At 39.3% G+C, this 14,508-nt stretch overlaps 1 protein-coding gene across 2 annotated transcripts in view; it reads left to right on the forward strand.

Moving 5' to 3' along the window:
- Window positions 1–12,413, forward strand: part of pcdh11 (protocadherin 11) — a 177,062-nt gene extending 164,649 nt beyond the window's left edge. For both annotated transcript variants that reach the window (XM_084133291.1, XM_084133292.1), the window contains exon 6: window positions 11,794–12,413. In XM_084133291.1, coding sequence (XP_083989417.1) covers window positions 11,794–12,185 — 392 coding nt within the window. In that variant the 3' untranslated portion in view covers window positions 12,186–12,413. The remainder of the gene's footprint in view (window positions 1–11,793) is intronic.
- The last annotated feature ends 2,095 nt before the right edge of the window (window positions 12,414–14,508 follow it).

Consider the following 14,508-nt stretch of genomic DNA (forward strand, 5'->3'; position numbering starts at 1 on the left):
TGCAATTACAGAGGTCAAACGTTTCCTGTAGTTTTTCACCAGGTTTGCACACACTGCAGGAGGGATTTTGGCCCACTCCTCCACACAGATCTTCTCTAGATCAGTCAGGTTTCTGGGCTGTCGCTGAGAAACACGGAGTTTGAGCTCCCTCCAAAGATTCTCTATTGGGTTTAGGTCTGGAGACTGGCTAGGCCACGCCAGAACCTTGATATGCTTCTTACAGAGCCACTCCTTGGTTATCCTGGCTGTGTGCTTCGGGTCATTGTCATGTTGGAAGACCCAGCCTCGACCCATCTTCAATGCTCTAACTGAGGGAAGGAGGCTGTTCCCCAAAATCTCGCAATACATGGCCCCGGTCATCCTCTCCTTAATACAGTGCAGTCGCCCTGTCCCATGTGCAGAAAAACACCCCCAAAGCATGATGCTACCACCCCCATGCTTCACAGTAGGGATGGTGTTCTTGGGATGGTACTCATCATTCTTCTTCCTCCAAACACGTTTAGTGGAATTATGACCAAAAAGTTCTATTTTGGTCTCATCTGACCACATGACTTTCTCCCATGACTCCTCTGGATCATCCAAATGGTCATTGGCAAACTTAAGACGGGCCTTGACATGTGCTGGTTTAAGCAGGGGAACCTTCCGTGCCATGCATGATTTCAAACCATGACGTCTTAGTGTATTACCAACAGTAACCTTGGAAACGGTGGTCCCAGCTCTTTTCAGGTCATTGACCAGCTCCTCCCGTGTAGTTCTGGGCTGATTTCTCACCTTTCTTAGGATCATTAAGACCCCACGAGGTGAGATCTTGCATGGAGCCCCAGTCCGAGGGAGATTGACAGTCATGTTTAGCTTCTTCCATTTTCTAATGATTGCTCCAACAGTGGACCTTTTTTCACCAAGCTGCTTGGCAATTTCCCCGTAGTCCTTTCCAGCCTTGTGGAGGTGTACAATTTTGTCTCTAGTGTCTTTGGACAGCTCTTTGGTCTTGGCCATGTTAGTAGTTGGATTCTTACTGATTGTATGGGGTGGACAGGTGTCTTTATGCAGCTAACGACCTCAAACAGGTGCATCTAATTTAGGATAATAAATGGAGTGGAGGTGGATATTTTAAAGGCAGACTAACAGATCTTTGAGGGTCAGAATTCTAGCTGATATACAGGTGTTCAAATACTTATTTGCAGCTGTATCATACAAATAAATAGTTAAAAAATCATATATTGTGATTTCTGGAATTTTTTTTTTTTTTTGATTATGTCTCTCACAGTGGACATGCACCTACGATGACAATTTCAGACCCCTCCATGATTTCCAAGTGGGAGAACTTGCAAAATATATATATATATATATATATATATATATATATATATATATATATACACACTCACCTAAAGGATTATTAGGAACACCATACTAATACTGTGTTTGACCCCCTTTCGCCTTCAGAACTGCCTTAATTCTACGTGGCATTGATTCAACAAGGTGCTGAAAGCATTCTTTAGAAATGTTGGCCCATATTGATAGGATAGCATCTTGCAGTTGATGGAGATTTGTGGGATGCACATCCAGGGCACGAAGCTCCCGTTTAAACGATGCCCAATTGGCACTAAGGGGCCTAAAGTCTGCCAAGAAAACATCCCCCACACCATTACACCATCACCACCAGCCTGCACAGTGGTAACAAGGCATGATGGATCCATGTTCTCATTCTGTTTACGCCAAATTCTGACTCTACCATCTGAATGTCTCAACAGAAATCGAGACTCATCAGATCAGGCAACATTTTTCCAGTCTTCAACTGTCCAATTTTGGTGAGCTTGTGCAAATTGTAGCCTCTTTTTCCTATTTGTAGTGGAGATGAGTGGTACCCGGTGGGGTCTTCTGCTGTTGTAGCCCATCCGCTTCAAGGTTGTGTGTGTTGTGGCTTCACAAATGCTTTTCTGCATACCTCGGTTGTAACGAGTGGTTATTTCAGTCAAAGTTGCTCTTCTATCAGCTTGAATCAGTCGGCCCATTCTCCTCTGACCTCTAGTATCAACAAGGCATTTTTGCCCACAGGACTGCCGCATACTGGATGTTTTTCCCTTTTCACACCATTCTTTGTAAACCCTAGAAATGGTTGTGCGTGAAAATCCCACTAACTGAGCAGATTGTGAAATACTCAGACCGGCCCGTCTGGCACCAACAACCATGCCACGCTCAAAATTGCTTAAATCACCTTTCTTTCCCATTCTGACATTCAGTTTGGAGTTCAGGAGATTGTCTTGACCAGGACCACACCCCTAAATGCATTGAAGCAACTGCCATATGATTGGTTGATTAGATAATTGCATTAATGAGAAGTTGAACAGGTGTTCCTAATAATCCTTTAGGTGAGTATATATATATATATATATATACCAGAAAACCACATTGTATGATTTTTAAGTAATTAATTTGCATTTTATTGCATGACATAAGTATTTGATACATCAGAAAATCAGAACTTAATATCTGGTACAGAAACCTTTGTTTGCAATTACAGAATCATATGTTTCCTGTAGTTCTTGACCAGGTTTGCACACACTGCAGCAGGGATTTTGGCCCACTCCTCCATACAGACCTTCTCCAGATCCTTCAGGTTTCGGGGCTGTCGCTGGGCAATACGGACTTTCAGCTCCCTCCAAAGATTTTCTATTGGGTTCAGGTCTAGAGACTGGCTAGGCCACTCCAGGACCTTGAGATGCAAACTTCAGACGGGCCTGGACATGCGCTGGCTTGAGCAGGGGGACCTGCAGCGTGCGCTGCAGGATTTTAATCCATGACGTAGTGTGTTACTAATGGTTTTCTTTGAGACTGTGGTCCCAGCTCTCTTCAGGTCATTGACCAGGTCCTGCCGTGTAGTTCTGGGCTGATCCCTCACCTTCCTCATGATCATTGATGACCCACGAGGTGAGATCTTGTATGGTGCCCCAGACCGAGGGAGATTGACTGTCATCTTGAACTTCTTCCATTTTCTAATAATTGCGGCAACAGTTGTTGCCTTCTCAAAGAGGACACTGACACCGACAGACTAGACAGAGCAGGTTACCTTTGATATGAAAAAAAATTTCAGCTCTCAGGTTCTGTCCATTTTATTACGAAATTCAGACAATAAATACCGTTTTGGCGCTTGTAAATGTGACGTGACAGATCGCTGTAGCGCATCATTCACGTAAACCGATCATCTGTTACTTTTTATTTAAAGATACAGTACAACTTACCGAAAGGTATATATGCCTCATACATAATATCGATCAATCAGTGTTTTTCAACCACGGAAAGAGGTCAATAAAACTGCAGGACAACAATTATGTCACAGAACGTTACATTTACCTCAGGAAAGCCATTTAATGACCAGCATGTTAGATGAGTATTTTGCTAAATATGTGCACTATAATACATATTTATTATATTTTTACTTGTGTCATTACATAATTGTTATTATAATGAAAACTGCATTATATTTAATTTAATTTGATATTTTTAACCTTTAATAATACCAGCTGATAGGGCTCTGTATGTTTACAGCATTATGTGAGATGTATTTTTTCTTAAGAAAAATTAACATGTAGACTATCTACTGTAGCCTACTTAATATTTATCCAAATGAGTCAATATTGAATCAACATTGAAATCAAATCCAAGAATTGAATTGAAATCGTGAAAATTGTGTTAAGCAATAATACAAACAGTAGCCTACCAGTCATTGTACCATGTAAACATTGTAACATGTTGTCACTAAACTTAATACAATTATGTTTAGTTATGTTTTGACAATCACAATTACACCTATTGTGATGCAAGTTGTGTTTTTTTTACACCGTATACCGTGATAAAAGCTCAATCAATTAATCACAGCATGAAAATTTGATACTGGCACATGCCTAGTAATGAGTGGAGAACAGGAGGGCTTCTTAAAGAAAAACTAACAGGTCTGTGAGAGCCGGAATTCTTACTGGTTGGTAGGTGATCAAATACTTATGCCATGCAATAAAATGCAAATTAATTATTTAAAAATCATACAATGTGATTTTCTGGATTTTCCGTCTCTCACAGTTGAAGTGTACCTATGATAAAAATTACAGACCTCTACATGCTTTGTAAGTAGGAAAACCTGCAGTGTATCAAATACTTGTTCTCCACACTGTGTGTGTGTGTGTGTGTGTGTGTGTGTGTGTGTGTGTGTGTATATATATATATATATATATATATATATATATATATACACACACACACACATACATATAGTTTGTGTGTATATTACTTTTTTTGCATAATATTAAATTATTCCATTACGTAATTCTTAGATTATTAGTCAACATAAATTCCATGAAATGTTGAGTTATATATTTTCATATAGGATTGTGCATTGGCTACCAATTTAATTGAATTTGTTAACGAAATGCATTATAAATTGTTATCATTAAGATTAATCCAGAAAGCAGGACTCGTAAAGATGCTGAAAACCTCCATATGGAAAATATGTTGTATGGCTCCAAGGAGCCCGGAATTTCCTTAACATATTGCAGTCGCTGGAGTGTTGCATGCCCCTGGCCTCCAGTTGTAATTTATTTTTGCGATGCATGTCACACTTTACATCCCACTGTACATTTGTACATTTGGGACTTCATGAATATATAATAGCAAAGAGCAGCATGAAATCATACGGATCTCCTCTGCAAAAGTAAAAGTGTAAATCACTCATAAGCAGCGATGAAATATGAGAGTGGTGCTGGAGTGGAGCTGGTGATGAAATGCATCTAGCCTGGAGTAAGTGGCCTTTCCCTGATTCATGAGAATGAAAAGTGGGCCTCTTATTTCACCTGATGGTTTTGTCCAACCCTTGAGTGAAAAATGGCATCTTTCCCCTTGTAAAACACCCATGGGGTTAAATAGCTCCATTATTATTAATGACCATCCATTTGCCAATCTAGATGTGGAGTCAGAGTGGGTGTGTAATAAAATGATAAAGTCCATGTAATTACAAACTCAATTATTATCTTTCAAATTTCATTTTGTTTGACAGCATGGGATTTGTTTGAAGTTTATGCCCTTTGTTCAATCTGTATTACACGCATATACAGAGACTGAGACCACATTGAAAATTTAGAATTCAAAATCTAATTTAAAGTTCACTAATTCTAGTCCACTAATCAAATAAGTATATTTGTGACGCTGACTATATTTTATCCTTCACAGATGGTGAGTTGGTTGTTGCTGAAGCGTGAGATGCTTTTTGATCTCAGTTTAGAGTCAATCACACAAATGTGTGTTTTCTCTAGCAGTAGTTTTCGTTTCCAACAAACATCTTGTTCAAAACCCTCTTAAATGAATTAGCTATTCAGTGTTTCCCCTACCATTATATAAGGGGGGCGCCCCGCCCTCCTAACGGCTCCCCCCGCCCCCCTTGAAGGTCAAGTAAATTTGATTTGAATTTATTTATAGTGCCAGATTACAATTTGTTATTTTATTAAAAAAACTAAATAGCCCTTAAGTAATATGTTATTTATCTTATTTCCACGATGGCATGTCTTTTCTGTCTGTGTTTGCGCGTTTACAATTAGCTATTCCAATGAGTGCGCAAGCGCGCACACTCACACACAAACAAACACTTGCGTCAAATACAGATGAGCACTAGCGGACAGAGAGCGCGCGGCGGGAAATATGTCGCTGAACTGAAGATGGCAACACTCACTCTACTGCGAGTAGCAGCCGGAGTAGCTCTCCTGCTCCGCCCGTTTCACACATATTTCGTTTGCAGTGTGTATGCGGTGAGTATTTTTTTTCCATAGCCTACCCATGTTTACAAAGCTTTTACACTGCACGCGGATGCAGTCCGTCGATGATCGATTTCTTTCAGTTGCGCTGCGTATACAGCATATCGTTTCCGCACCGAGTCTATTTTTGCCGTTTATATACTGTCTATGATTTTTTCCTGTGCTGCAAACGCTGAATTAAAGTGACAGCGCATGTTTCGTGGGCAAAATGAACACAGATTGACCTGAAAATGTAGTCATTTCACCATAAGTGCGATTAATTAAATAAAATGTAGTAAATTTATTTAATTAAATACTACTTTTTTCACTTTAAGACCGGGGTTAAGCAAGGAAAACAATTTACCTCAACAAGGCGACATAATGACATTCGTGGAGGTGGAAAAACAAGTTCTTTGTGACATGCAAGATTTATTGTATTAAAATTTAAATGCAAAAGATGTTAATATAAGTACATGGTTACGTATTTTACCACTTGCTTGAGCAACTTAATATATAATTATATAGAAGTAATGCATTGAATAATACACTGTTTAAATTGTTTAAACGTGAATGTGCGTTCACAGCAGTGCTGCGTCTGACATGATTGTTCTCTCCAATAAATGCATCATAGAAATAAAAACTTCTCACAAAAAAGCCCATTTAAAATTAGTTTGTCATATAAATGTATTAACACATTAACGAACAATGAATGAGCAATATATTTGTTAGTATTTCTAAATCTTTTTTTAGTTGTTAGTTAAAAAAATAAAACTATTAAGCTCTGGTCCATTAATATGAACAAATACTTATATACATTTAACAAAGGTTATTTTCAAAAGTCAGTTTTAAAAAGATTAAAATATGTTTATTTTATTTTTTTAAACAGATATCTTATGTTAACATTTTTAGCGCAATTTTCCCCCGGAAATTGCGCTTATCAACTCATGATTTCTGTTCTGTCCGTCTGTGCGCACCAATCTTGCACTTCTATCTACTCCTCAATCAGACCACCTAGAGACTTCGGGTTTTCGGCATTATGTTAAGAAAGGTCTAATCTCGGGAACGCACCAAAAAAAAAAAAAAAAAAAAAAATCCCCCCCCCCCCCAAACCTGTAAACCTAGGGGAAACACTGCTATTATTTAACTATTAATTACACTAATGTGTAAATGTATTACTAACTAACGTGTAATGGAAAATAACCTACATTAAACAAAATCAATGCTAAATAGCAGTAGTTTCACTGGTGTTCTCAGAATTTTGGATCCCACTGAATTTGCATGCTCTTACATTTTACAGTATGCATGCATGCACACAGAAACTTTTTGATGTTTTTTTTTTTTTTTTTTGATGGGTCAAGAAAGTCCAGCTCTTTTTAAGTTTGTCAGCTGATTAAACTGTAATAATATCCTGAATTCAGTATGCATATTCTCTCTTGTCATGTTCTTCTCTTGTCCCCAAGGGTTCTAACTATGCTCATATCAAGTGCACCAATTAAATACATGTACAATTTGCATACATGGCTGAAAGGATACTAAACTTTGATCAAATATGCCACAGTCTGCCCCCTCGGTGGGCATGTTTTGACTCAATGAACTTCATGAAGACTCATTACTTGATCATTTGCATTTAAAAAAAAAAAAAAAAAAAAAGCATAACCCTTAAACCTTTGCCATGATCTCTCATGAAACTTTTATTTATGCTGTTCAACACAACTAAAAAAAAAAAAAAAAAGTTTACAAATTCAAAACATAGACACTAAAAGCAATGTTACACTGAATCCTGTTACACTTTTGAAATAACATTCTATGTTTATTGAATTAAAAAAAAAAATCAAGGCTGAATTCTCTCATTCATCACGAAGAAATGTGCTGTAGGTGCTACAGATCCTGGTTTTCTTAAGCTCTACAGTCAACCAGATAATGTTTAGACAGGAGAGAGAGAGAGAGAGCAGGGAGCGATGATGTTCTGTATTTATGCAATTAGCTCTCTAATTGGTAGTAATGGGTTTGCACATGCTAACATAATGACTTGAGTAATCATCTCTGTGGCATCCTTGATGTAAATCCCATCAAGATATATTCAGGTCGTGCTGCCTTGCTTAACAGCCCTGTCAGAAATTGTCATTTGTGCTTATTGTCTGACTTCAGCATGTCCGTGTGCTGTGAACACTGTTTCATCGCACTTCCTGTCTAGGAGTGACCCATACTGTCATATACCGTGCTTTCAGTTCCTTTATGTCACTATACCCCAGCAACATGTCTGTTAATTTTATGTTAACTGTTGTTGTTTTTCCTTTCCACAACAGCATTTACTGTTGCACAACCTGGTGTATCTGTGTAAATGGTGAGATGTCACATTTAACGAACTCTGTAACAATTACTTTTCAGTCTTTTTTCTTTTGTTTTAGTTGGGAAAAATAAGCTTAGGTTATGGAACAAAAGATGAGGCCTTTGAGGTTCGTCATACGGGAGCAATCTGATTACCAATCTCTGACGACAGTGTTAGACAATGTTTGCAGGGGAAGATTGAAAACATTTTCAAGCGTTCGCACCGCTGTAATTACAGGTGTGAATCAGCCCGGGACTTCAATCAATAACCAGCAGCCATTTTGCAAAATGTTTCAATCTATAGACAATTTGCTTTGAATGCGAGCCGTTATTAGAAGCCCTATTACTCTCAGAGTAAATAGGCTTGGCATTTCTAAGCGAACGTTTTGCAAGAATGTAAATATAATTTACCCCACACAGCATTCAACTTCACCCAATCATCTGCAGGAGATCTTTGTGGAGAAATTAAAAATGCTGTCTCTTACCCCCAAACGCAAGGTTTTCCAACAAGCATTTATGTATGCGGAGACCGGAGCACAAGGGGTCTGATTCTTTTTTAAAAGCTCGACGGGAGAGTAATGATACCCCCTGAATACAAAAAGCACTTAAACAGCATCAGAGTGAGCCACTGCCTCCGGCTGACGAAAGCATTCAACGCTGTCACCCACATCAGTCAAGCAGTACTAGTCCCTGTGGAGGAGAAACTGATACGGACTACATTTTTGGAGCCGTTTAATGTGAAATATCACATGCGAAAAATAGTAGCTCTCCTGGCTGTTGACATAGCGCCACTGTCAGCTCGTGCTGTGCCTCTGCACGCTGGAAAGCCACGCAGCGTGGCTTCAAAACACCTTTTACACATAATGTAATTGCGCACACACTCTCCTCTGCTTGTGCTGATTGACTTCACACATGCACGCACACACAGACCTGCTGGGCAAATGCACTAAAGGTGTCTACGGACTTGTGCTAGGGCCGCTACATGTGTCTGCCTGCGCAAGTATCTGTCCACCGTGGCGTGATGCGCTCAGCCCTCAAAAGAACAATGGCTCTGAAAGACACCTCCAATTTCCAAAGCAGCTCTGGGGTGATTTACAGCAGCCTCCGAGAGCGACCTGGCCAGGACTCATTCTGCTTGCTCAGAGAGTGAGTGAGCGGCATCATTTTTCCTTAATGAAGTTAGTGACCCTCTGAAAGGTGACACGTTTACCGCTCCACTGATTTATGCACTGATGCTCTGAGGCAGACTATAGCAGAGTAAAGACCGGGAGGATGTGGCCACATCTCTCTCTCTCTCTCTCTACATTCTTTCTGTTTCTAGCTTTCTATATTTGCGCTATTCTGTCCAGTTCCCTGGTATTTAAACAAACCGACATGCAAAATACAAGCATATTACAGCTCTGTTCCAAAACCTAGTAAAATGCCTAAAGCCCACAATATACTTAGTTTTTTTCACAAATATCAGCATAAGCACAATATGCACATACTGTACATGTGCAGCCAATTATTTCTAACCGTGCGTGCATACTGTATGCTTAGATCGCTCATGCGCCTTAGTTTGTCCACAAGGCAACAACACTGCCCTGTCGAAAAAGAAACGGAAGAGACAGAACAACAACAAACTGTACAGTAGATGGGGATTAAATAACCCAGTTGAATATTTCCAATCATGGCAAAATCATAAATTAAAGTTCCGACTGTCCCCAAATCAGTACATTTCCATTCAAGTGAACTTTTGGAATGTTAAATATAGTGGTACATTATTCCAGACTTTAGCTCTAGATTCTTGTCTATCTATTAGTTATTGAACAAGTAAAACAGGCATTTATTTATACACAAACTATTGTTATAGTATATTTATTACATATTAAATGTTCATACAATACATGCTGCAGAATACATAAGTGTATTTTTACATTCCACATAAACCAGCTCTGTATGCTCATCGGTCACCTCCATCTTGGAAATGACACCAAATGAAGCTTCACACTGAGGTTGGGGTTGTCTGACTTGTAGTGGCATTTCAGATGTTATTTTCCATTGGGAGGAGGTAAACTGTTAAACTGTTTGTATTGGTGTTTCTTAAACACTGAACACTGTTTATTTGTAATTAACATTTCTTGGATTTATTGACAGATGTTTATGTTTATCCGGATTACTTTGGCTTAAATCCTGCCATTCCTGTCAAATACGTAAATGCATCATTCTACTTCTCCAATAGGAGAAGACAAATGTCAACAGGTCTGCCATCTCTGAACTGTCAACATCTCAGGCATTAACAAATGCATGAGATTTCATTGAAAATATTGCAATAGTATGCAGCCTATGGTTCCAAGAATCATAGATAGTTATTGTAGGGATCTTTGATGATTAATAATATTTATAAGAGCTTTACCCAGTATTATTTTGCATTATGCACATGATATGAAAATCAGATGCTAAAGACTATTATAGATTCATACATGAGAATAACTATGGTTACATACTTGGTCATCTTGCTCTCGAGTGGACTGGCTTTGACTGTTTAAATATGGTGGATGGCTTACGTATAGTGATATATTACAATATCTACGTATAGATATCTTTGGCACAAACAGTAAATAATGTTGCTAGCCAGACACAGCAAGGTCATGGGTTTAATTCCCAGGAAATGCAAGTGCACTGTAAGATAAATGCGTAAATATTTATTGTGTATTGCTGCTGTTCAATATTTTCTGAGTTCCCTTTGCATGATATTTGTTGGAAAACTATATTGGCTCCTGGTGGTAAAAATAACCTAAGCATGTAGTGCAAGGGGAACCAGACTTAGTCGCGTTTAATTATTTCTAACACCTTTACTTATGCAAATATGCTAAATAATTTCTAGATGACAGCTTGGAGGGGGGACCAGTGATGTTCAGACCCTTTTCTTAGCGGGTTAAGATATACATCCGCCGCTGTAGGGCTCCCGCCTGCCTCCGCGAGCACTGTTTTACATTCTAATTATTAGAGTTGACAGGCTTTATGGCTGGGGCTCAATGCTGAGGCCTTTTCCTTGGCACATCTTGCATGTGATGTCAGAGCAGGTTTAATGAGATAAGAAAGTTTGAGTCCTGTAGTTTACTGTTCTCTTTCCTTTGAGTGAATCACATTCCGATCCTCACAGCTACTGTAGGACGTTTGCCGAGCCTAATACTGTACGTGTCAGCTGCGTGAACAAGTAGGCGAAGAAGGAGGAATCGCTGCATTACTGTTTGATTTATCTTAATTGACTTGATTTAAGTGGGAGACATCAGCAGATGAGAGGTGTGCCACGATGACTAGGATTAAAATAAACAATGGTTTTAGAGCAGTTCATTAATTCTTTAATATGTAAAAAGCCAATCGCAGACACAAACAACAGAGACTTTTTTTAAGATTTAATTAAGCTACAGGGAATTCAGCGCATATTGTAGGTAAACACTCAGGACCATGGGAATACCATTTAAATTAAAAGAACTGGTGTTGTTTTTCTCATTATGAGATGAATTAAACATTTATCACTGCCTTTCATTTCTCTCAGAAGCTGACATTTACAGGTCACCTTTTGATAGCGCCAATTTTTTATTGTCTCCAAGTGCCTTGGCAATAAGAGAAAGTATGATTTATTTTGTCTTCTTGTGTTCACCTCTTGACTGAGCCTTCGCATTTGTCATTTCATCATCCACAGCTATTGAAGTCAACCTGCAGAAGGCTCTCGCCGAAGCCTCGGAGACCTGTACCCAGGAATGTCTGATCCTGGGTCATTCTGACAGCTGCTGGATGCCGCCAGCGCTGACCCAATTCCAGACGTCCGGCGCCACCACTCTGCCCTCCTTTGGTTTTCAACAAAGCTGGGCGCGGGGGACCAATACGGATGGGCGTCACACTCTTGGCAGGTCAGTGCCCAAAGATGATCTGGACAAAGGGAGCAACCGGCCCCAATTCTACAACACACTTGAGAGACACTGCAGCAAGAAAGAGGATGCTATCAAGGTCATCCCTCTAGCCAGCTTTTCCGCCACGTCCAGCCCTCAGACGTCTGCGAGCGGAGGAGCCTTCCTGCGCGAGCATCAGCTGTAGAAGCGAGGGTAGGCCTCGGAGCACGGCATAATGAGAGCGATTGAAAACGAAAAGCTGACGGGTTCTGATGATTATTAGCATATGTCAAACGCTTCTTGACACGTGATATTTTTAAACACGGCAGAAGGGGAAGTTAAAACAAAGGACAGTAGCTTTCAAGATCCTCAATGAAACTGAAACATGTACAGTAGACAAATGGTAGATATAGACCAAAGTAGCTACTCAAGTAAAAAACGAAAACGAAAAAAAAAGTGGTTTAAATATGTGTCTTAGTGACTGATTAGTGGCAAATGAATTAAGCTTTACTGTTGATCAAAAGGGACGAGATTTTGATTTCATTTTTTGTGCACCTTTTGAATGCAACTTGACAGCAAATTACTTTTAAGTGTACACTGTTAGAGGAAATCATTGCATACGTTTACATGCACACCGATATTCCTTCTTAATTATGAAATTGCAGTCAAAAAAAACAACTCATGTAAGTGTCATGTTCTTGTTACTTAAAGAAAATGTGTGCATATTCTGAACATTATTTGGTCTAATTATAAATCCGTATCCTTGCACGTCTGCATTTCAGCAGTTAGCGGTCTTCGCTGGTTTAATTGGTGCTCACTAACGGCAAAGCCAGTGCTTATTTCTTTGTGCTTTGCACATGAACGCAGACACACTCATAAACAAAACAATGAAAATTAGGCTCTGAGTTAAGAACCGCATTTGGAATATTATGACGCATGTAAGCGTAGTCAATAAGGTTAAGTGTTATGTGCGAGCGCTCGGTGACCCTGGTATTTCTTTCGGCTTCGGTGAGGTGTGTCGTTTCTAGCTGAATTTCCACCTGAGACAGTTTTATTCTGCTAAATAAACTGAGACCTAGTTCCATGCCTCTTAATGTGCTGCTTGCTCTGTCAAGACTACAGATACAGCCAAGCCTCTCTGCAAAAATTAGTCTTGCTCGGTGTTAACGCATAGAAACTTTTATATATTAGGGTGTTTTTTTCTTGTTAAACTTTGACGTTAGCTCTTTTCTCCCTGGTGAGCTTAGAGCCTTCCTCTGATTTTCAGCGTGTTGGTAGTTTCCATGCACCTGACACCCTTTCTCTCCCATTATAAGAAACCCGCTTATTTTCTACATTATCTCATTAGCTGAGGCACAGACATGGCTAAAAAGACATCCTTTGTTTTTTCGCACCCTTACATCAAGTTTTCCTCTTGATATATATAATGTATGCACCACAATAAGTGCCATGGAACCAATTACAAGAATCTCCCAATAGTATAATTACTTTGATCAGTAATCACTGTAACCGTTATAGAAGCCGAGTGCTGCTCTATAATAGTATAATTGGCTACCTTTTGTATGTGCGTGTGTGTGCGTATGCGACTGCTCGTTAGCTAAATGGTACGCACTTCTTTTTAAAACTTACGAAAAAATACGTTTGTGAGATTTATATATAACGATGTCAAAGAAACAGCCTTAAGATGTAGATGTGTATTGTATGGATGTGATGACTGCTTATTGAAGTAGAAGTTTGCTTACAATCGTGTCACATTTTTGTCAAAACATTCAGTATATTCAAACAGAGACATCAAGTAATCCCTTAAAGAGGCTATGCGGATTGAGAAATCAGCACAAATTTAATTCGCTAACAGTCCTCCTTAGTATATACTGATGACACAGAAATATTTGGGTCAGTGATCCAAAAAATTACTTCACTATGAAATAGTGTGCGTGCCAGCGACAAGAAACGAGTCACAGCGAAGACGTGTTGGAGTGTGTTGATGTGAGAGAACTGACAATCACTCCGGCAGATGTTCCCTATACAACTGTATAAAGTCTGCCGAACACTCATGATTAAGAGGAATAATTGCAGTGTGGGACTCTATCAATGGAAGGAAGCTGTGCCCTGGTGCTAGCTGTGACTGTATTGCTGGGATAAGAGTATTGAGTGACGGTGTAATGACAGCGACTCAACTCGCACTCTCCTAATCCACACAATAAATCTGGAAAAGCTCGAAAGACAAGGTATGAAATACTAATATTAGCCGTAGTGTTTGTATTGCATAACACTGTTTGAAAATCTCTGCTTCTGTGTTCATTCATCACACCACAGAAAGCACCTAGTTGCAAATTATTGAAAGATTATCATCAGTTTTTGGAAGTCTTTTGAGCTTCCAATAATTCAAAACAATGAGCTGTAGAGTTTCATAACACATTAAAGGGTTAGTTCACCCAAAAATGAAAATTATGTCATTAATGACTCACCCTCATGTCGTTCCAAGCCCGTAAGACCTCCGTTAATCTTCGGAACACAGTTTAAGATAT

The sequence above is a fragment of the Abramis brama genome, assembly GCF_963993115.1.
Source record: "Abramis brama genome assembly, chromosome: 13".
NCBI classification, from domain to species: Eukaryota; Metazoa; Chordata; class Actinopteri; order Cypriniformes; family Leuciscidae; genus Abramis; species Abramis brama.